General features: G+C 47.5%; 1 protein-coding gene across 1 annotated transcript in view; it reads right to left on the minus strand.

The window, feature by feature from the left end:
- ADAMTSL1 (ADAMTS like 1) overlaps nucleotides 1-24226 on the minus strand; it is a 941617-nt gene that overhangs the window by 737849 nt on the left and 179542 nt on the right. Inside the window, exon 3 of the mRNA XM_069625973.1 lies at nucleotides 9590-9635. Within this exon, the coding sequence (XP_069482074.1) occupies nucleotides 9590-9635 (46 nt within the window). The remainder of the gene's footprint in view (nucleotides 1-9589; nucleotides 9636-24226) is intronic.

The raw sequence follows: 24226 nt of genomic DNA on the forward strand, positions 1-24226 counted from the left end.
TCTCAATTTGATGATAGCCTTTTGTGAGGTCCAATTTCGAGAAAACCTGAGCCCCGTGGAGGAGGTGTATCATGTCGGTGATCCTGGGCGCCTGGTGCCTTTCCCTCTCAATGGCCACATTGGCTCTCCTCATGTCAACACACAGGCGTATCGATCCGACCGGTGACTTCTTGGGGACGGGAACAATGGGGGACACCTATGGGGTGGGCCCTGAGACTTTTTCAATGACGTTGAGCTTGATTAGCTTGTCTAGCTCCTCTTCGACCTGGTGTGGTATGTTTATCGGAATGCCCCTGTAGTGCTGGGCGACGGGCGGTATCCTCGGGTTTATGTGCAGCTGTACCTTTCGATGTTTTAGTTTTCCTAGGCCTCTGAACAGCTTGGGGAATGTCTGCTCAATGGCGTCCGGTCTGGCGAAATATTTATGGGCCATAAGCTGGTACAGGATGTGCACCAGACCCATCTCGACGGCTGTCTTAAAGCTGAGGATGCACCCGCTGTTGGCTTCCGTCTTCAGGATGTGTAGCGTGATCTTTGCCGCGTGCGATTTGTGCACGCACCATGCTGATATTGTTCATTTGCATGGGAGCGGGGTTGTGGCTCCATAGGGGTATATGTCCACTGACGCCTTTCGGATCTTTGGGGGGTTGGTGAGTGAGCTGTACGCCTGTTCACTTATTATGTTAACTGTCGCCCCCGTGTCTATGAGGAATTCCAAAGGTGTGTTGTTGACTTGTAACAGGAGCGTCGGACTGTGTTGGGTGGCTGTGGCGTTGTTGAGTGCCCACATGTACCCTTTTTTCCGTTGGTCGTCCTCTGACGACTGGGATTCGCTGCCTGACGGGGATCTCATCTCAATGTACCGGACGAACCGTCTTCTTTGCGATCGCCTTGATCCGTCAGGTGGCCTTCTGTCGTCTCTGGCGTAGGAGCTCCTTTGAGATTTTTCTTCTCTCCGGGGTCCCGCCTGGTCTTCTTCTCCTCTGCTTGCTGGTGGGCTGTGTCGTGAGCTTCTCCTTCTCTCCTGTTGTCTCGGTCTGCTGGGTCCTTGTCCCGGCGGGTTCTTGCAGACAGCTCTGTAGTGGTCCATTCCGCCACAGGCGGCGCACTTTTGTCCTACTGCTGGGCAGTCACCCACGTGCGGATACTCGAACCCGCATCTGTAGCACGTGGCGTCTGCTCCTTTCCCTCCCGGTGAGGGCGCGGTATGCAGTCTGTTAATGGCATCTGCATTCAGTGTCGGGTGTTGAAGGGTGACCTTGCCTAGGCTGTCGAGCTGCGACTCAACTGCGGCTTCCATCCTGGCAAGTGCGAGGATTTCCTTGAGGGACCTTTGTTTTTGTAGCAGCTGCTTCCTGAAAGGCTGCGAGATGCAGCCGGCTATGACTTGGGATCTTAGCGCCTCGTCATTAGAGTATCTATGGAATTCACAGTACTTTAGCTTGATGCATAGGCGCATCACAAAGTTATCAAGGGACTCTCCTTTTTCCTGTCTAGTAGTATGAAAGACATGGCGCTCATAGTCAATGTTTGTATGGGGCGTGAAGTATTCCGATAGCTTCCCATGTAGTTCTCCACAGGTGACCGTGTCTACGTTCATCAGTTCGCCTGCGATGTCCCTGACAGCGGGGCCTACTGTCATGAATAGGGTGTTTTTCAGCATCACGTCATCTGTCAACCCGATTGCCCCCGTGTAAAATTTAAAATCCCTGAGCCATATGACCCATCTGGGTCCTAGGTTGGATGTGTCTCTAACATCAAAAGGGCCCGGTAATGGTAAGTTGTGAGCGGCGGTACCTGACGTTGGTGCCTGTTGGGGGCCATCAGCCACGGCTCTAGATCCGTCCGATGAGGAGGCTCTGGGGCTCGCTGGGGCCGACATGTCCGCTGTAGCTGTGGTGGACACCAGGCACCCCTGTACAGACTTCTGCCGTGCTGTGCAGTAGCCCTCAGCACGAGTTGGTGGTGTGCGGCCTCTTCACGGGCTGTTGCGTGTCCTTTTGAGCTGTCCCCTGGGTCCCTGGCACTTCTTGGGGCCTCCCGCCGATTGCGGGTTGATGTGAGAGGGGGGGGGTCGGGACCAACGCCCGCACCTGCCAGCGGGCCCGCGTTCGCCTCACAGAGCGCGAACACGCCCGCTCTCCCGCGGTGTTTGTGAGGGGCCGCTTCCCTCCTTGGCACTCCGTGCCTGCGGCAGGTCCGGCGGGTCCCTGTATCCGTGAGGTGCGCCGATGCGCCACGCCGCTCGACCGCGGACCTCCGTGGCACTCCGGGCCTTCAGAGCGGAGGTGCGCCGACACGCAGCACCCGCTCGCCTGCGGGCCTCCTGTGTGCGCGAGTGGGTACGGTGTACCCTTCGTCGCCAAATGTAGGGTTTTGACGCGGGTCCCGTAAACCGCCTTGAACAAAGTCACACGGGAGCCGGGATACAATGCGACCTCTTTATTCGTCGCACTTACAGGAACTGCCCCAACGTTTCCCCGCCCCCTCCCTAGCCCAACGTCACTTCCCCTTGTCCGGGGAACTAAGACCGCAACGGCGGTCTGCCCACACAACGATGTGGGCGGGCTGCAGAGCCCTCACTAACAACCTGACACCCGCCACCCCACAGCCAGCCCTTCTGTGGTGGGAAGCCAGTCCTTGACCGTAATCCTGAGTTTGCTTTGGATCTTCAGGATTCCTAGGGCGATGAAAAACATTTTCTTTGCTGTTGAGAAGTGATTTACAGTGCGTAGCCTGGATGTTTCCGGGCCGGTCATGCTGAGATAGAATACAATAGCGATCATTAATTTTGCAGGGACTCAAAGAAAACAAAAGTGAACATCTGAGGTAAACTGGAAGAAATTCCTGGACGACAGTCCGGACCTGGCTCAGGTCTTTGGGGGCTACTTGGCTAAAATATTAGTTAAGGACTTGGCGAGAAAAGTAATCATGACTGTTTTTTTATCCTTCCCCGCTGTGTACAAACCCCTTCCCCTGACCTAACGGTGAACCTCTTTGAGACATTAATATAAGATCTTTGAAAGTTGCCGCAGCAGTGGGCCGCCTCCTGTTCTCAATAATCCGAACACCTGCTTTTCAGCACTCATCAAAAAGGTTGCCAAGCCCCCACGGGTCAAGCCCTATTGGGGGGACTCATTAACATGCCAATTGAATGTGGCATCACCGGAAATTAGCATAAGAAGTTGCCCTCTAAAAAAAGTGCCGGACTCCTGAAAAAAGTGGGTGGACTCCATCCGCCCACGCGCACCCTCGACTTGAGCCCTGGCTGCCCAGAGCATCCCGGATCCCAACATGGAAGGAGTATCAGCAGTTCAACTAGTTGCCTGAGAAAAACCCTGGTCCCTCGATCATAGAAACCATGCGGTTCCAGGATCGATCATGAATGATCATGGGGTGTTTATGGTATTGGCCATGGTGTGTCTCAGCATTAGAACCATTTTGGGGGAAAGCCCATTCGAGGAGAATGCGGTGTGAGGGTGTTGCAAAGCTGCAGAACCTCCAGGTGGTCCCCCCCACCTGCCCCTTCCCCCCGCCCCTGCTGCAAGCCATGCAGGTGATCCCATAGCACGAGGAGAAACTGCAATGTCACAAAAGCAGCACGACTGGAAAGTGAGCAAAGGAAACTGGAAGCATTAAGGAAACGGGTGCACTGCTATTTGCAGTTCTCTGCATTACCTGTCTCAAGAGTTATGCTGAATCCCGTAATCAGAGGCATGCAAAATTACATCCAACTTGGAGACACTAACCCGCACACCACACTTTCCCCCACATAACGGAAGTAAATGCGAATTGTCTTTATGACTATGAACACCACCAAACACACAATCTTCTTTATTCGTTAATTGTACAGTAAAACACATATCACCACCATGTGAGCCAGCACGCTGTACAGTCATTGAAAAGTGTGCAAGAAAAACCAAGAAGGGAAATCCAAGAGAAAATAGGATTCTTGCATCTCAGGTCAGACGTAAGTCATTTCCAGTCCGACGTAAATCATTTCCGGTCCGACGTAAGTCATTTCCGGTCCTGCAGTCGCAAATGCACACCCTCGTGTGGGGTCTACCTCCTATGGTCTTTGTCCTGTGCACGCCAGTTAGGCCACACGCTCACTGTAACCATGAGCTAAATATCTTCCTGCAACTAAGACACTCTCCTGCAACAGTGCCTCGATGCCCGTGGGCTGTTAGTGTGCTTTACAAATGTAAAAAATAAATAAAGAAATCAGTGCGTTGGGATTGGATTCCTGCTGCAAAAGACACAAATGCAAATACAGAGGCCCATACAGAGACCCATATAGAGGCCCATTCCGTGCAAGGCTTTGAAGGCCACAGTGCACAACGTGACTCGTTAGTGGAGCATGACAGGTAACCAGAGCACCAAGAGCAAAATTTGGGGTTTGTCCTCAAAGTGCAGGGTTTTTTTAGCATACGAGCAGTAGTGTGTTGCATTATTTGTTTGGACACCTCAAGACACAAACGGGCGAGGGGGATAATCACACATACAGCGTTCACATCCCAGAAGCGTTAACACAAAAGCATTATCCAAGTTGGGTACCGGCTTAGGCCTTTTACAAACCCTAAGATTTCTCATAGAGGAGGAACAGTCTTGGGCACCGCGTTTGCATGAGCCTGCAAGATCACAGCGCGGTCAGAGAGGACACCAAAGTTACACACTTGAATCAAGGGAAGAGCTTTTGTTCCCCATGACCAAATCTCGGGCAGCTCCCAGAATTCGGGATCAGCATGACTTCTAGCGTCCGTGGTGACCGCCATCCAGCTGTTTCTCAATGCCTCTAGTGCGGGCCTGAGTTGCCATGGAGACGGCCATAGATTGAAGCAGCAACACGCAAGCGGAGGGCACAGGAACGTTACCCACGCCTACAGCCAGTGGCTCAACACCATCGAGCTGATCGGGCTATAGCCCCCACCCTGAAATGTTGGGCTATGTTGACTCAACCTGGCTGACCTATAGAACGGTGGATAGACAGCACAGGACACAGATGTTAAAGGCCGCCTGGGCTTCCCTGATAACAAAGGCCCTGCAACTGCTGACATAAAGCATTTCACTATGAGCACATGCATTCATATGCATACATTTTTAGGCAATTGAAATCAGTGATTGAGGTTAGCACTTGCACGCCAGGGGAGTGATTGGAAGGGCAGTGGGGACAGGAGACAAATGGTCCTCACAGCAGTCCTTAAGTGGGTGCTTTCCGAGGGAAAGGGCAGAGTTAACTGGTTTTAACATTGAAGCTTCGCCAGAATAGTCACATTGGAATTTTTGTTAAATAAGTTGAATAATTGATGCCCCGGGTATAGCTTTGTGAGCTAAAGGAGACCACTTTTTTAATAGGGGCTTGTGGGATGTGGTCAATACCGGATAGACAGAAGAGGAATTCCCAAAACAAGCTACCTACTGGTGTCACACTTCTGGGCTGGTTATTTAGGTTGAAATGTGGCAAACGTGAATCAAAGTCTTGTGTCAAAGCAAATATCACAAGATATGCACAATAGCTAGTACTTCAAAAGGAAATATTCAATTTTATTTTTCTAGTGTATATTAAAAAGAAAAAGGAACATAATGAGTCCAATTATTAAAAAAGCACAAGACAGAACAGAGAGAAATCACAGTCCTGTTGGAAAAAACTCATGTGAGACGATCACGTGAATCTATTTACTTGAGTCAAATTGTACATCAAACCTGTTCTATTTTTAAGGTGATGTTAGTAGTGAAAAAAGTGACTTCACATCATAGACATAGTATTGTAGTACTTTTGCAAAGACCCCAGTCGGGACAATGTGTGAACATAAACCCGTGTGGGGAACGTGTCGACAGGATGGCTCTGTTTCCAGCCTTAAGAGAGTACAGTCTTCAGAAGTTCAAAGATGATGTTGTCCATTGAATGAATATTGAATGTGTCCTGATGAAAGCCTTATCTGGTCCAATACCCTCCACCCCGCCCCAGAATTTTAGCCTAGGGGGCATATGTATTATGTGGCTACACTGGCATTTTGGTGCAGCCAGTCTAGTCATTTATTACTGTGGCATGACCATATATGTACAAGTGTTATTGTGTACAGTCTACTTTTCTTTCCTCAAGAATATTTTTCAAAGGTTGCTGTCAATGGCATATACAAATTATCAAGCAACTAAATGTGCATGTTGTATTTAAATCCAATAACATGTTCATTCTTAGTGGCATATTGCGCTTTGAAATGTACCATTTGATTCTTAGTCCACACACCACAGGACCCTTGGGGGTAGAACGAAGGGGGTTGAGCCTCCAACTTAGCCTCACCCATTTTTGAACCGGTTAGCTCCACCCCCCGAAATGTAGGTTTTGTTGCACCCTGCCTCCTGCTGATACTGCCCAGTTTCACAACGTGTACAGGGAACAAAAAAGGTGACATGGCATTGAAGAAGAGGCAGGGCCCACATATGATAGGAGCCTGCCTAATGGGTATGCATGGCTCAGCGTACACAAGGGGTTCCGCTGCAAGATGGCCTCTTCAGCAGGGGGTTCATTTAGGTGATGCCTCGTCCTACCCAAACCATGACTGCCCGATACAGAGTGTGTAGAACAAAAAGTTTTGCACGATGCCTGAGGAACATTGGCCCCAATCCAAGTGATAGTTGAGAATCTGATGGTTGCATTCATAATTTCAGGCAGATATTTAAAAGCAGGGCCTTTTCCACTGCTATTGTAAATAACAGATTTAATGGTAAGGGAAGTAGCCAAAGAGAGGCAAACAGTCTCAATGCTGCTCAGAATTAAAGAGGCCATGCAGATTTTGAGAGCCCATGTCATGGTAGGGCAGGCGTGTGCAACCACGCCGCACTATACATGTTTTGCACTACAACTCCCAAGATACCGCTCTATTTAGTATGGAGTCTAGTGCTGATGGGAGCTGTAGATCAAGACATCTAACGAGCCAAGGTTAACATACCCTGATTGTAGGTGGAAGAGGGAGGCACACATTGCCTGTGTCTCACTACCAGCTTCACCTCCTCAGAGGGATTCTTCCTTTCCTCTCCTTCCCCCAGAAGCTCACCGTCTACAGAGCTCTGGTTCTCTCTAGGCTGTACTACTGCAACAGCCTTTCTAAATCTGCCTGCTTCTACTCTCCGCCCTCTGCAACTCATCCAGAAAAGGACTGCAAGACGTGTCCTTGGCCTCAAGCCCAGGGATCGTATCTCTCCAGGATTGAAATCTCTGCATTGGCTCCCAGTGGCTAAAAGGTTTACGTTCAAAACTCTCTGCATTGTCCACAAGGCCTTCTGGGGCCTGGGGTCTCAATATCTTCAACTCTCTCTTCTCCAGCACTTCGTTCATCCGCCTCCAACTCCCTCAGGGTCAGTCGCTTCTCCAAGCAACGAGTTGGTGGTAGATCTCTTTCTTCGGCTGGGGCCTCCCTCTGGAACAGCCTCCCTGCCTCCCTGAAACTTGAGGAGAACCATCTCCGGTTCCGTAAGCACCTCAAACCCTTCCTCTTTGCTTCCGCTTTCTGTCCTCCTCTCCCCCGCTGAACTCCTGGCTGAAACTGTAACTGCACTGGTCACCTGGATACACTCTGACCTCGGGCCCAGGTCCACCTGCACCGCCTCCTTGCAACCCCTGTGCTTGAGGACGGTTTTCTGTATACCTACAGTCCCCTACCAGCATTTGACACGTAATGTCCGTACTTACCCTTGCACTTGCCACCATCTGGCCGCACCTTTACTTATTGCTTTTATTTATTCTATTTATTTTTACGTTCGATCCCAGATACTGCACTGCCCCCTTCCCCGCCCCTCTGCACTTTTCCCCTTCCACCTTCCCATGCACTTGCACGATTTCAATGTTCACTTGGCCTAGTAAGATTGTTGTCTTTCTTCCCTCTGTTTCCCCTCCCTGCCTCGTTGCGCCTTGAAACACTTGTGTATAGGCGCGTTATAAATGCCATATCATGTGATATCATATCTCGTTTTCATCCTATGTGGCCACCAATTTCAAGCCTAGCCTGGTGTGAGGCTGGCTTTATAGGGGTGACCTCACTGGGAATGGTTCCAGTAAAGCAGTGAGATACACTTACTGGAGTTTATACATAGAAGGAACACATTATATGTACAGGGAGTGATCAGCTACTTTAATTCAGACTTCCTGAAAAGCAAGATGGCTTCCGTCATTTATTCTAAACCTTATGCCCATCACTTTTTTCATTATATATTCTGTCATCATACAAGCCTTTTGCACATCTTGAAGTCCAGCGAACAGTTTCTAGCTCTAGGCTCCTCAATGACTTCATTTCTTCTTTAAATGCAGTTTATACGAAAAGGTGCCCATCGTTTTTAAAAACAATGTTTCATGCAATTCGTAGCGGCTTGAAGCCTTGCATTAAGAGTCGGGCCTCATTACGACTCAGGCGGTAAGGGGTTTACGGCGGCGTAAACAGCGCCGACCCTTACCGCCTGAGTATGAGGTCCCTTAGCGCCATGGAGGTTTTACCACCTGCTTTTAGCAGGTGTTAAAATCCATGGCGCTAAGGGACCATGGAGTTAATTACGCCACCGTAATTTACGGTGGCGTAATTAACGCCTTCCCCACTCCCATTATGCCCTATGGGGCAAAATGGGAATGGGGAAGGGTAAATGGGAAAATGGGGATTTACCGCCCCGCCAAGGTTGGAATGGGGCGGTAAATCCGCCAACCACCATGGCGTAAACGTAGTTTAGGTGGTAAAGTCACGGCCCAGGCGTTAACTTACCGCCTGGGTCGTAATGATAGTGCCTAACTTGAGAAAGTCCAATGTGGGTTAAGAGTTAGGTTTGCAGCTCTGTGTACTAGCATCTGGGAAAGAAGCAGCCAGAGGTGGACAGGCCTCCTTTGGGTCAGAACCCAGACTGCAATTGAGACATTAGGCGGCGTGCATTTTTGGTTTCGGCAAAGCGGTTCCTGTCGGTAGAAGGCCCTAAATCAGCGGTCGAAATGTACGAAAAGTAGTAGAACTATGTTCCCTGATGCCCCGCTCCCCACAAACCCCATCGCAACACCCCCTCTCACGCGCAATCCAAACCCCCAAACAAGCACACCTGCTGTTTAATAGAATGTTCAGTGCAGTGCCCTGAAGTGCACGTTTCAACTTCTTCCTACACTTTTATTTTTAAAACGAAACAATTCCGTAATGGTTTCATTTTAAAATAAAAGTATAGGAACATTGTTTATAACGTAGAGGAGCACCGCTCCCACCCGCTGGCTGAGTACTGCAGATAGCCACTCAATGTTCCTGCCTTGAATGGCTGCAACTACCGCACACTGGCAACCAGGAAGCACAATTGGCGTGGCTAGGACGGACACCCCAGACAGAGACTCACACATGGCTTGGCAGTTTATCAAACTGCAATTACTCCAAACACAGATGAACTATTGTAAGGAAAATAGATATTGTCTCAATGCACAGTGGAATATTCTTCTAGTTACGCGGCACACATGTCTCGCCGCAGGCCCGTTGTGTTGGGCAACAGTTGTTGCGCAGAACATTACAATCCTTCTGTTGTACATTAGGCGCGCTTCATTAACCACCCTTGCATGACATTAAAGCTCACTCACCACGTTGCTGCAGGTCCTATATCTGATGTTTCGCCCATCGCAGCTCCTGCAAGAGAAAGAATGGGGCCATGGGTTTTTATAGGACTTTTGACGAGAGCACAGAAGAACCACAGCCATTCTGGATTCAGTTGTCGCTAAACTCTTTAGCAAAACAGCTACATTTATACAGAAATTCACAGCTTCCTCTATAACAGTTACTCCCAGCAGGCAGTGCTCCTGTAGCAATGGTAGCTCGTTCAAAACCCAAGGAGTGCCAGATTGGAGACAATTGGCCCCTCCTTAACATCTGTTAGAAGGAAGCCTGCATACCTGCCCAGCATGCCCCGTGCCATTCAGGAGATGCTAGTCCAGTCCTGGTCTTAACTTTACCATCTGAGACTTATAGGCGAGGGTTTACAATGGACAAGTCCAAGACTACAAGTCCTAGCATGCAAAGTTAAAACCAGGACGGGACTATCATCTACCAAATGGAACGGGGCACATTGGCATGTATTAAACCCTAGGTGGAGCCTATCCTGAAGCCGGTTTCATACGCAACACGACAAGTGGACGTCTGCCACTTATACAACACACTGTACCTTACAGTAACTGGAGAACAGGCTTGGCAGAAAAAGTGTGGTGGACCATTTCAACATGATGGTTGGGGGCTCTCCTTGCTTAGAGCAGAAAACAGCCCGGGGCCCCTGTGGGGTGCATGCATTGTAATGGAGCCAAATACAGCCCAGAGGGCTGGGGGGTTAATAGCTACCAATTATCACGAGACGGCCAACCAGCAGGGAGTTAAGCACCAAATGCCCACCGATTATCACCTTGTTGTCTTTTAACACTGGTTCCTCCACATCAGCCCCTTGCTGATAAAGAAGAATGTGTAGCTCTTCAGTGGGCATTTAGTGTTCCATCTCCCTGTTCCCTGGTCGTCTCGTGATAGTTGGTGGCTATTAACGGTCAGATGTTTTTCTTTACTTTAAATGTGCACTTTGCTGCGTTCGTGTTACAAGCTTCATTTGCTGGACACCTTCAGGTGTCCAGCAAATGAAGCTTGTAACATGAGTTCTGGAAACTGAACGTGATGACCCGACCGGTTCAGCAAATGAAGCTTGTAATGTAAGCGCTGCAAAATGCACATTTAAAGCCCCAGAACGAAAATAATATAGAAAGGAATATATTGCCGTATTATAAGACGGCTGACTGCAAACATGGGAGCAGATACTGGGAGCCCCCCTGAGGCTCTAAGTCCCTTTCATTTGAAATAGTCGAAAGGCCCCATGCCGAACCTGCAGGAGAAGCAGCACAAAAGGGGAACTCATGAATGTTTTGTGTTGCATTAATTTCAATTAATCTGTAATTACTTTATCTGGTTGACTGCTTGAAATGGCTGAAGATTCCTTCAAGTTCTTTACGCAATAACCTAGTAGTAAAAGCCTGGTGTTTTAAGGTACAGCACATCAGTGAATGTCATAGATCTATGAGGGCTTTTCAGGGTTGGAGGGGGTCAAAACAATGGGGGATACTCTGTGCACTATTGAGTTATGACATATGCTGGCCACTGTCTGGTCGGCTATGAAGCTGAAGCATTTGTGCCACAGTGCTTATCACACAGACAATTTAAAGTCGGGCTGTGAGAAATCAACTTCCGGGGCACCAGTGGTCCATGGAGGAATATCGGTTTCTAAACCATCAATCAGTCCCACACCTCTAGTGCACCAGAAGGGATCCATACAGATTTGATACACAAGCTAATTATAAACCTACTGGGCAAAGTTTGGTAACGTGGACGGAACGGCAGGCTTATCTCCGCAAGGTTGTGGATCGTTGGTTAGTTGCAACACAGCAAAAACACAATTATTACACAATGATAAAAGGAACTGTCCAGTCCAGGTTGTATACAAATATCTACTTTTTTATTATCACAGGAGACAGTCTAATCATAATAAATTATCCCCACCCTGTAAAGCAGAGGTCTTCAAACTGTGGGGCACCCAGCATGAAATATAAAAAAGATTTTTTACAAAATTCATTTTTTTTTTTTTAGTTAGGAGGAAATGGGCTGGGGCGGCTCACATGGTTGTACTGGACCATAATACTGTCTCAGGCACCAATGAAAAAGCACCCCACAGTTGCAAATGGATATTCATTCTTTTAGTCACAGGCTGTTTGAATAGTACCAACGGGGGTGTTTTTTTTAAGAAAATGCAAGCAAATTGTGATATATAAAGAATATTCATTCAGCAACAATGGTCAAAACTACCAGCTGCATAGTCTGGCAGCTCATCCTTAACGGGCGAAGGGGCATCCACCCAGTAGCCCCCTCACCCATTATGGAGGAGCTGAGGAGCCATCCCAGTGAAACACTCAGCACTTCCTCAGCTGCTTTTTTCCAGCTGAGGGAGTGCTCCTGGGCTGGCTGAGCTGTCAAAGGGAAACACTGTTTCCCTTTGACAGTTCAGGTCCCCAGCTGCACATGCTCACTGAGCCATGCAAGGATGGAGGCGTTTTGCTTCGCCAGCCTTGCATAGCTCATTGGACATGCTGGCTGGGGCACTGCATGTGTGTATGTGCGAGAAGGAGCTCCTGCGCCTCCTCGCACATACGGACAGAGGAACCTGGAGTGAGGCATTTCAGCAACCACGCGCAGGCCCCTGCAGAAGGCACGTTTATGTTCATTTATTTTTTATTTAAATACGTGTACGGATGCATGTATGCTTGTGTTTTGAGTACGTGTATGGTGATGGGTGCTTGAATGATAGAGTGATTGCTGTGCGAGTGTGTGAGTGAGTGTGTGTTTGTGTGTGTGTTTGTTTGTTTTGGTCCGTTGAGCTGATTTTGGCGAGTGGGGGCAAAGGGGGAAGGAGAGTTGTACCCCAGAACCTCCCTTGATTGGTGCGGGCTCCCTCGCTGCACTCGGTCGCTATGGCATTTTTGTGGGAATTAAATATGCCCCTCCATTAAAAAAAGTCATCAGCTCCAACTGGCCCTCGGACTGTGTTGGGAACGGGGTGGGGGACCCCAGGGACTGTGGTGGGAACAAGATGGCCGGGAGCACTGGGATAGTGGTGGGAGCAGGGTGGGGAGAGCCTGGGGTCTGTAATGGGGTGGGGAGAGCCCAGGGACTGGGTAGGAGTGGGATGAGGGATCCCAGCGACTGTGATGGGAACAGGTGGGGGAGCCCAAGGACTAGGGTGCGGTGACGGCTCACAATAGTTCATAGCAATTTCTGTCCATTTGCCATTTTGGGGGGGGCCCGGCCTGCCCAAATTGTGCTCAGGTGGGGCCCAGGCCAAAGAAGTTTGAAGACCACTGCTGTAAAGGAATGCAGAGGACAGACAGTTTCAAAGAAAGAAAAGGGATGCACTCTGAATACTGACAGGAGGGTAGTTGGTATGGTTAATAACCACAATAGTGTGGAACTATTTATTGGCTTCAGCAAAAAAGGGACAAAGAGTCTTAAAATGTATCTAGGGGCCTTCCGGGAATGTCCAGGGGGACAGCACCACAATGTACCTTTCGCTGGAGTTGTTCTTGGTGGCCGACAGGGTTGAATCCGCTTCAGGGCACTTGGCAGGCTTCTGGTTATCAGGCAGCAAGACGGTTAGGCAAGCAAAGCTTGACAAACGGCTGCAGGCTGGCCTACCCGGTGACTCAGGGTCAGGAATCATTGTCTCACTACTGTTCGGCGGTTCTGAAGCATTGGTTGAGATATCTCAGGTTTGTTTAAGCGACTGGCGCTGGACTGCAGTCAGCATTGCAGTCGGTTGCGGATCGAGGAACTCGACTGACTCGGGAATGTCCTTTAAGGAGGGCGGTGGTAGATGCTTGTTGATGCACTATTCCCAGCTTCTTCACTGGGCTTGTGTTGTCTTTTAAGGCAGATGGCCCAAAGCTCAGGAGTGTGTTTCAGGCAGCTGCCTTGCCCTTCATTTCGGATTCAGGGACATTCGGGCACTCCCTTTCCAGGAAGCTTGCTGCAGAGCCTAGCAGGGCATGCTGTGGGCTGGCTGGGTACTGGTTCTGTAGCAACTGTAGGGTCCTCTGAGTTCTTTTCTCCCCCTGTTCCCTGTGAGAAGTTAAGTGGAGGGATTTGGGGGCCTGTTTGAAGTACCCTCTGTTGGTATGTTAATTGCTGCCAACAACTGTAGGGCCTAACAAAAGAAGAGGGCTGTTGCATAGAGACTTTGTCAGTTAATCGGTCTGTCCATGGCAGGGGGAATTATTTTCCTCCTCCTTCTTGGGATGACATTGTGACCTCCTCTGCTATCACATTGTGACTAACTATGGCAGGGTCCACTGTGCCTGCAGGCTGTGGCCATGCCAGAGTACAAGGGTCTATGCCTTTGGTGTGGTGTGACCATTGCAATATGTGTGCAGATTAGCCCCACACATTTTCCTGAGGTTGATCTACCATCATTCCATTAATTTAAAATTTTCAAAAAAGCACAGGCGATCCCACGCCCACCATGCAGATTACCTGTTCCAAAAGTACTGCCTGGTAAGCGTCCTCTGATTTCCATATTCAGCACAGATGTTCCTTCTATTCCCACACTGCCGTGGCTAGAGATGTAGCTGAGTAGTGTGGCCTATGCATCCTTCAAAGACCTGTGGTCTTCCTAAACCTCTGCCAAAACTATAGCCTAGACCAACACTCATCCACTTTAAAGTCATTGCGTCTGACTTCACACTCCGCCCTATATTGGACCTTGATAGCCCATTTCCTATTTTTTTTTATTTAAAATGATATAGTTTATATATATATATAAACTTTTCATTTGGATTGACATTTCTCGTTATTTACAAATTACAAAAAACAGAGCACCACAATGAAAGAGACAGAGAGAAAAAAAAGGAAAAAAAAAGAGAAGCACTTTAAATGGCTTAAGTAAGCTCCAAAATATTATCTAGGAATTGTGCGACTGTATATATCAGCTTGTTATTTTGTCCTTGTAGGAGTTTGAGCCATCTGGAGTCACCATGTTCTTGGTTTTGAGAGATCTTAAATAGGGCTCCAAAGAGGATTATTTTGTGAGTTAGTGTTGTTAGCCCATTTCCTACGCCTCATAAGCAGAAAAGTAACACATTTGTCGCCTTTAGCATGGGCCTCTATCTCGCCTGCATCCTGAGGACCCATTGGTTTTGTCATTGTTCTCTGCCTCCCAGATCTCTCAGGGTCATTACAAGCATCACAAACTACTGAATGGAATTATTATGGTTGTCCAGGAAATAACTGAAAATAAAACAAACAAAGGGAGAAATGACCAAATGTTTTTGATCGAAAAACAAAAATTCCTTTTTGCTTTTTGCTTTTTTTGTAGATAATGACTGCCCCTCAGTCCCCTTACCATAACTAATACCCTTACCCCAACCCCACCTATTATTTACTTCAAATATACAAAACGTCCTAGCAAATTCGATAAAAAAACCTCAGTCATTATATACAAAACGTCCATTTAGTCTGATTGCCAGAGGCATTCTACTGAACCTCTCCAAAGCATAACACTTATACCGGTCCAAATACCCATCTGTTGAAGGAAGGGCAACATTGTCTCTTTGTGGATTTCATAACAGGGGAAAAATGAGGAAATGCCATAAAGGTTGAGTTGCTGAGACATTGCTCGCACAAATACAACCACTGCTCTCCTTAATCACTCGCTTATACCTGTTCATGGCCAGGTGCAGACACCCTAAAGGATGTCACCACTGGACACAGCTGTATATATGGCAATTCCTTAGGGAACATACAGGGAAAAGCGGCAGATAATCCTTCACCCTCTATCATTCCACCTCAGTCAACCTTTGTCTCTTTGCTCATGCTTTTAACATTTCCTATCTGACCACCAATGCTGCATTTCCATGGACCTTTTCAAGGTTTTCAAACCAAAAAGCTAGCCTCAAATCAGATTTATTTTTCTGTATAAACTTCAAGACTCTGCCCTTTTGTGCTAAATTGTATAAGTAGAATGTCCATTAGAAGGGCATGGGACAAAGGAGAATTGGGATTAGTCCACAGGGACACCTCTAACCTCAAAGCTTTGCACATCATTTGGTCCTTTGTCCTAGTTCAGAGTGGAGTTGCCACAAGGAATGCCTAATAGACATTCTCCAGCTCCATTCAACAGCTCTCCAGCTGTTATCATTCTGCTTGATCTCTTCTCTGCATTTGATACAGTCAACCACCCCATCTTCATAAAACTCCACAATATCCTAGGTATCTCAGAGCGGGCACTGGACTGACTGACCTCCTTCCTCAGTGACCGTGCATCCCAGGTTATTCTTGGCTCCTTCTCCTCCCCCACCTCTATCTCCACCTGTGGCATCCCCCAGAGCTCCAACTTCTGTCCATGGCTCTTTAACAACTACCTTGCTCCGCTCGCACACCTTATTTCCACCTTCTCCCCAAACTTCCAGTGTTATGCAGATGACACACAACTCTTCTTCAAACTTCCCTCTGACCCTTTTCTTTCTTCCTCCTTCATTCCTGGCTGCCTATCTGCCATCCAATCCTGGTGTACTTCCAATGATCTCTGCCTCAAAGCTAGCATGCCTAAGATCCTTCCTATTGGGGCTCCTGCTCCCTCTTTCTGTCCCTAACTATGGCCTTCTTCCATGTGCTCACCCCCTTCTCCTTCATCTGAAGCCAGAAACCATGGAGGCATCTTTGACTCCTCTCTTTTCTTCGTACCTAACATTTAGGATCTTGCCAAGTAGTACCACTTTCAACTACATCCCTTCAAAGGAAGTCTACCTTTCCTCACTTTCCCCCAGAAGCTCAATGTCTCTAGAGCTCTGGCTCTCTGTATGCTATACTGCCACTATAGCATTTTCCTTAACCTACCCTCTTCTTCTCTGCGACCCCCTCCAGCTAATCCAGCATAGGGCTGGAGATTATCCTTGGCCTTCGGGCCCAGGGACCAGATCTCTCCAGCCCTAAAAACTCTCAACTGGCTCCCGGTCACTGCAAGGATCAAATTCAAATCCCTCTGCATCATCCAGAATGCTGTCTGGGGCGGGGACCACGTTATCTACAACTTGCTCTCACTAAATACTCTCCCTCCAGATCTTTACGTTCCTCTGGCACCAACTCTCTGTGGGTCAAGCGCTTCAGCGTGCTGGTGGACGATCTCTCTCCTGAGCAGGCTCCCCTCTATGGAATAGCCTCCCCATTCCTCTTCGTCTTGAGTCGGATCACCTCAAATTCCAGGAGCTTCCCAAGACTTTCCTTTTCACCTCCTTCCCTTCCTCTCTCCTCTGTTACATTCCAGAATTGCTGAGATTGGTGACCAGGTCCCTTATATGTCCTACTGGGTCCTGGAATCCCACACCCAATCGGCTACATCCTCTACCCCCCCAGCACTTTGCCTTGGCACCCACTGGCCTATCATACCACAGTCCTACACTTATTTATTGGGAGCTGACACTCCACCTAGGCTCTTACAGCTGCTCACTCCCTAGCTCTTGATACACTTAGCACTTACCCCACCTCCCCCCACTTCGCTCATCCCTTTTCCCTCTCTGCACTCGCACGTTCTGAATGCTCTAGTGGGTCTGCTGCTAGCTTTCATTGTTGTATTTGTTCTTCATCCCCATGTCCCCTCCCTGTTGCTCTCTGGGCACTTTGAAACACATTTTACTTATTGCATAAGTGCCTTACAAATGTACAATAAAAAAAATAACTAAATAAAAAGTATTATCCCTTATTTGACGATCCACCGCAGACACACCCCAACCATATGAAGCCATGAGTCGCTTGGCTGTCGGCCTCCCTAAATTTGCCCACACCTCGTTGGCACTACGGCCCCTTCACTGCCTTCCTTGATGACAGAATTAAACTGAAGGCTTTGTGTCTGGTTCATCAGGCATGTTATCGTTCCGGAGCACTTTACTTGCGTGAAAATCTCGTTACGTATGTTCCTTCACGAAATCTCTGTTGTGCGAACCAGTTACTACTGTGTGTTCCCCGTTTTTCCAAAACCACAATTGGGGGGTGAGCTTACTCGGTCATGGCTCCTGTTTTGTGTAACTCACCATGGCCCTACGTCAAATTGTTCACCCTCTTGTTATTCGGAAAGCATTAGGTAATTACTCCTCGATTTCCCACTGTATTTTTTAGCAGTTTTCCCTTTAGTTTAAGGACTGTATAGCGCCAAGATACCTTTGGGTCAAAACAGTGCTTAAGAAGGTCTTTTAGCATAACATAACATCTGACTCTGCTTCACATATTTTTGGCATCGATGTGGCGAGTGGCATGCCCGCATTCACTGGAAGCCTGACAATGGCCCCACTTGAGCCATCCTCGTGGCCTGTCTGGGGATATGGGCCACCTACGCGCTTAATAAATGCGGAGGAAATGAGTGCCTGCAAGCCACGCAAAGGGCAGCGATGCGCGGTATAAATCCCAGTGAAATAGCAAACCCATCAAATTCTGTTTGGCCCAATAAATCCCACTGTGCTTGCATCATTTTAATTCCTTTTGCCCTACAGTCTAGGTGTATCACATTCAGCTTTGCTACCTTCACGACAGGACCTCCTGGCCCATATATCTAACTGGTACAGAAATAAATTCAAGGTTGGCAGGGCATTGGCGGTTCCGGCATCATTGTAAAGAGAAGTATGAGTGGGCACTAAGCCCTCAGGAGTGAAACTTCAGTGGCTGCTGTCCCCTCCACAACCACTGCCACAGAATTCTTCTATACCTTAAAAAGAATGGGGTATGAGCCCAAGCAACAGTGGAAAGGAGGAAGCCCGACTAGCCTGATCGGCCGTAGCCGATACAAGCAGCCTTTCCTCTAAATAATGCCATTATCTATGCTAGCCATGCACCTGTCTATGCAGTGAAATACTAAACACAAACCCCTCATTGCTAAATGGATGGAACTTTTCAGGCTACTTGGATACTTCTCTCCAGCGAGAACTCGTTTTGGGTTTGTGAGGACTGTCCCCAGCCTGTCTATGAACCCCAAATGCTCCTCTAAGATGGAGCTAATAGCAGAGAGCCACACCATTGCTCTAGTATCAGTTACTCCACCACAGAGTAGCCGGTCAAGTGGCACAGCGAGTAGCGCGCTCGCTTTGACATCTGTGTAGAGCCCAGCTAATGCAGGTTCGAATCCCAGCGGGGCCAAACTCAGCCTTTCATCCTTCCGAGGTCAATAAATGAGCACCACACACCGTGGGTAATAATAAGCAGTGCTCAGATACCTGAGGGTTTGTAGTGCTATATAAGTGCCAAATTATTATTATTATTTATTAAGGAGGCATTGCATGGGGTGATTTGGGCTGGCAGGGTTTGGGGGTGAATTAGAATTGAAGTATTCCATCTCCAGGGAATTTCCACAAGACACAATGTTAACCAAGACAGGGATCCAGAATTGCAGACACAATTAAAAAAAAGGTCAAGGGACATTAAGTCTGGGTCCCGGCTTTCACTATGTGCCTGTTTGCTAAGTGCTGCCCCCCCCTTAAGTGCCAAGGACAAGTATGCTTTTCCTTTTTTCTTAGACTTGCACCTAGGGGTAAAAGGAATACAATATGGACGGGTGGAGGGAACTGCCTGTATTCTGATTTTATCGGTCCTCCTCCCTCCTAAAAGGGCATAATTCTAGACTTCCCTCAAATCTTCCCCTCACGCGTGGGATGCAACGTTAGCCATCAAGTCCCTCGTCTCATCATGTCCATCAGAGGCCATTGCCGCCGCTCACAAGAACCAGCTCCCTTCTTGTTGCTGGATGCACGTCCTCCCACAGGTTCCATGTGTTAAAATCGTAGTGAAAATGGCCATTTACCCCAGAAGACGCAGGAAAACGGCTGTGGTTTTGCTGCTGCAATCCATGTAATGGATGCAGGGGACACCCCTGCAACCTCTGGACCCATTATACCATTTAAGGGGAGCAGGAGACACCCCCACAACCCCTTCTCCCCTTAAATGGTATAATGAGTACACCTTTACTGAGTCAAACCACAGCGATTTTTTTTACAGGTGACTTTTTTGCTGCAATTTTATTACTGCACTGCCTCCCACGCGTCCTTGGACACTTGGGGCTGATTCATGGAATTATTTGCGCCGAAAAACAGGGATTTGTGCACCATTCTGCCGCAAATCCCCATTTGTTAAACAGGGATTTGCGAGCAGAATGGCGCACAAATCCGAGTTTTTTTGGCGCAAATAATTCCATGAATCAGCCCCTTGAAGCGTTCATCTCGCAAACCCCTTCTCATAGGCTGCTCCTTCCTATCTAATCAGCCCCCTCTGCGCAGCGCTGTTTTGCGGCTCCCGGATAGTCCTTTCCAGTTTTCATCAAACGATCTCCTAGGAAAATAGTGTGGCTTTGCCAAAACTTGGACCCTGTCATTTCATCCTACACAGGCCTGCAACCTGTGACTGCTGGTGGACTGCACATCAAGGCACAATGCAATACATGCACGGAGCGCTGGACACTTACACACAAGTTAATATGTCTCCTGTTACTCGCCACTTTCCCAGTACAAATGGGGCCACATCTGATCTCACTTTAGAGAAGTTGTCCTAGCCAGCCAATAAGAGTGCCATATTATGATCACTCTCTAAACGTGGAGTTACTGACGTCGCTTATGGAGCCCAGAATGTGATGTGCATGACAAAGTAGTCTTTAATGCCGGTAGCCTTGCCTTTATTAAAAGCAGCCTGTCCTGTCTAATGTGGTCAAATTCAAGCTTTCACTGGCCATAAACCCCAATCTGAAAACAAAGCCAGGGAGGCCAGACCTTAGTGGCCCTTGCCTCCAGTAGCAGCAGAATGGTGATTCCTCTTCCTCCCACAAGCCCACATTAGGTCTAACACCAATTTTCAGATTAACCCGCCCCCCAAAAAAGTTAGACTAGACTGGTGCCGGGCCATTTTAAGCACTTTGGGGGCCTGGGGCTTGGACACCTGTGGGGCCCCCCTCCAACAGACCAAAGGGATATAGAATATCTAGTGCGCTGCACCCCATGTCACGATAACAACACATACCTTGATATGCTGCCTGGCAGAGATCAAGATAAGCATGGGAAACTCCCTTTCAGATACTTTACCCTCTTCATTCATGTTGTAATCAGAGTGATAAACAAGTAGCATTTCAAGGGCAACCTTACCATTCTACGACGAGGGTACTTATGTTCAAGCATAGGTACAGGAAACATTTCATCAATAGCAGCCACGTGCAAGGTATACTGGACATAGTATAACTGCGGGACACAGATTTTATGACAAAGGTACACAATCCAGAATAGTCAAACGACTCCGATTAGCTGCCTCGGAGAAAGCAAAAGTGCTCAAGCATGGATACAGGCGAGCAATGGGAAGCGATGATAAAACTACACATACCATAGCATAGAGAGTGGATGACGATTTGAAGATACCAGGAAGGTGTCCGTATCCAGACAGACTGAGATTAGAAGTGGGACATTGCTTTCAAATGCAACACTGCTTGAAAACTAAGAAACAGGTGGCTGTGGTGTGTAATATATCAATGCTCACTATCATTATAGAGGAAGCAACACTATATTTATTATACTATTATTATATGTAGCCAGTGAAGCCACGAGTGAGTCTTTTTTAAAGAGAATACCCTGAGAACGAAATTCCTTTTGAAGGGCTGGCAATTTTGAAAGGTTTAGGGACTTGCAATTTTGACAGGTGAGGAAATACAAGATTAAATGAGATACCCAGTATCACACATTGATTAAGAGGTGAAGATGGGATTCGTACCCACTCTGCAATTTCTGCTCTTTACCAATTTCTTTTCTAGTTTTAACCCTGAACTAAAATAATTTTTTAGAACTGACTTGGAAAATATGAACATCACATAACTCAATATACATTTTAAAAAAAAAAAAAAAAACGTTATAGAAACATATCATGCAAAATGGGATTGATTCTAGCCTCATTGTCTCCATCATCAAGGAATGTATATAAATACCAGCATATTAATGGGTGTGATATGATATGATAGGTTATTTATAACAAGCTTAATACCTAGGAGTTTCTAAGCGGGGACCGGGGATCGAACCTGTGTTGCTTCACATAGTCTTGCTTTCAAGGCAAGCATGTTGCCCCTGAGCTATCCTCCCGAGAATACCCTTGTGATCTTAAAATATTTCAGATAGGTTTCTCTTTTGTTTTTCAAAGCTTTAATTGCAATGGTATTTAAAAAGGTGCAGAAAAACCGTTGAATTGTACAAAAAAGCAAACCTTTTGTTGTCACATAAACAGACCATAAAATATGCTTGTAAGAAACCTGCAATATCTTGTCTGCTCTCTTCTGTCTAGAACTCCTTCCACTCAAATAGCCTATTTGATGGGAAAGATCAGGTAATTGGCAAAACAATGCCACCAGTATGTGAGAAGCAAACCTTTTCATAGAAGGCAGTGCTGTACTGTCAGTAATATAAGATTTGTCCAGGATCACTATCATCTGTTGGCAAAGCCAGGATGCAAGCATGAACGCTTTGGTTCCACAGTCTGGAATTTGGATAAATAAACACCTTTAACACTTTATTGTTATCACTGGAGATATCTGCCTAGGTTTTAGAACTCCCCATCAAAACAAACCAATTTCTAGGCCTTCACCGTACTGACTCTATGCTAGTTTTTATAGCAACCGTTATCTGGTGCAGGTACATTGGTGATGATAACACCTAGAGTGCTATAAAACAAAGTACATATAAATGCAGACTTAACAACTTCATACATTCGAAACGCTGAGTCAGCCTTGCTGGAATTTGGTATTGTAATCTTGCATATGAACTCATATCTCTGCAATGAGTACTTAACACACTGAGCTATCCTCTGAACCATCGGGGCACTCAAATGTATCAATATGTATTTCAACTTTGGCTATTTCACATGATCAATATAATCCCCACAGAAAGGTGAGAATGCTACAGGTGTTGTGCCTCGCAAACTATGTATATCACAAAGAACATAGCATTACAGGATGAAAAGATGAGAACAAAATGTACTTGTCAACAACAGACAGAAAATAGGTTTAGCCTTAGCAGAACACCATAGAAAATCCTGATGTGTGACACTTTATTTTTATTGATTTAGGGAAACTGACTTTTATTTTTTAAGAAGGCTCCTTCTTGGGGCCCCCTGGAGGGTGGGGGCCCAGGGCAAGTGCCCCTTTTGCCCTCCCATAAAGACGTCTCTGGGGTCGTGCCTCTCACAATGTAGGCAAAGCCCTGTGGCCAATAATGTCTTTAACATCTAAAACAATTTGCTCTCCCCATGTCCACCAGCCTCATGAACAAGTGACACCCGCACAAGTGCACCCTCCGCATGGTAGGAAGGTAGGTAAAAATAGGCATTGAGCACAAACTAATCACCATCACACATAAGCTTCAAGGCACTACAAACCAGAACGTACACACAGACAGGACAATTTAAGAAATAACAGATTGTAAAAGTCAGAGAAGGCCTTACAAGTAAAACCAATATCCACCAGCACCCTAGAAGTAGACCAGCACCAGGAGGACAACAAGCACCCTCGTAGTAGTCCAGCACCAGGAGGACAACCAGCACCCTAGAAGTAGACCAGCACCAGGAGGAAAACTAGCACTCTTGAAGTAGACCAGCACCAGGAGGACAACTAGCAGCCTAGAAGTAGACCAGCATCAGGAGGAAAATCAGCACCCTAGAAGTAGACCAGCACCAGGCGGACAACCAGCACCCTAGAAGTAGACCAGCACCAGGAGGAAAACCAGCACCCTAGAAGTAGACCAGCACCAGGAGGACAACCAGCACCCTAGAAGTAGACCAGCACCAGGAGGACAACCAGCACCCTAGAAGTAGACCAGCACCAGGAGGACAACCAGCACCCTAGAAGTAGACTAGCACCAGGAGGACAACCAGCACCCTAGAAGTAGACCAGCACCAGGAGGAATGTCTACGGCAAGGAACCCTATGCCTCCTGAATATCTATCTTAGTTGGGAAGGACAGCAATCAAAGTCACTAGTCTGCTAGGCTCGCGCCCCATCCTATGTTGTGTGGCTGGAGTGCACAGAGCTCTAGAACCATTAATATGCGGAGATCGAGCTGACCATCTCTCCCGAAACAGAACAGATTCATGAAAGCTGCCCGGTTCTAGTCCCACGGCTTCAGATGGAAGCCAGTTTTATTCTAATTGTGAATTTTCAAATGAGCAGGTCCAGAACTCTTTAAATGCCCTATCGTTTGCATTACGACCCTGACGCGACCTACAGTTCTGCTTTGCATGGAAATCGGACTGTCCATGGGGGTTTGTTTTTTCGGGGTGATTGAAAAGGCTTCAGATGCACAGTTCAAGACTTGAAACAACCCATAGTTTACTCTTTAGAATCCATAGCCCGCGTTCATTAATAACTGGTTCTCTCTCCAAGGCTGCTCAGGATCCCATCTACAGGTCACATGACCGTTTTGGCCTCAGTTCCTGCTCTCCACTCGCAATGACGTTCATGTAGGTCTAGTGCGGCTCTCACCCCCCCACCCCCAACCCTCCCAGGTGTAGTAGTTAGGTCTTTGACAGTGACCTTGTCTTCGGTTGAGGCATGCCTTTCATTCTGAGCTCATTCACACAGTTGAGAATGGGATCCACAGCGGAGGTCAGGTTCAGTGTCGTCTTTGGTGGTCAATTGACCATGTTCAGGTG

This window comes from Ambystoma mexicanum, chromosome 6p (genome assembly GCF_040938575.1).
Source record: "Ambystoma mexicanum isolate Mex_15411 chromosome 6p, UKY_AmexF1_1, whole genome shotgun sequence".
NCBI lineage: Eukaryota > Metazoa > Chordata > Amphibia > Caudata > Ambystomatidae > Ambystoma > Ambystoma mexicanum.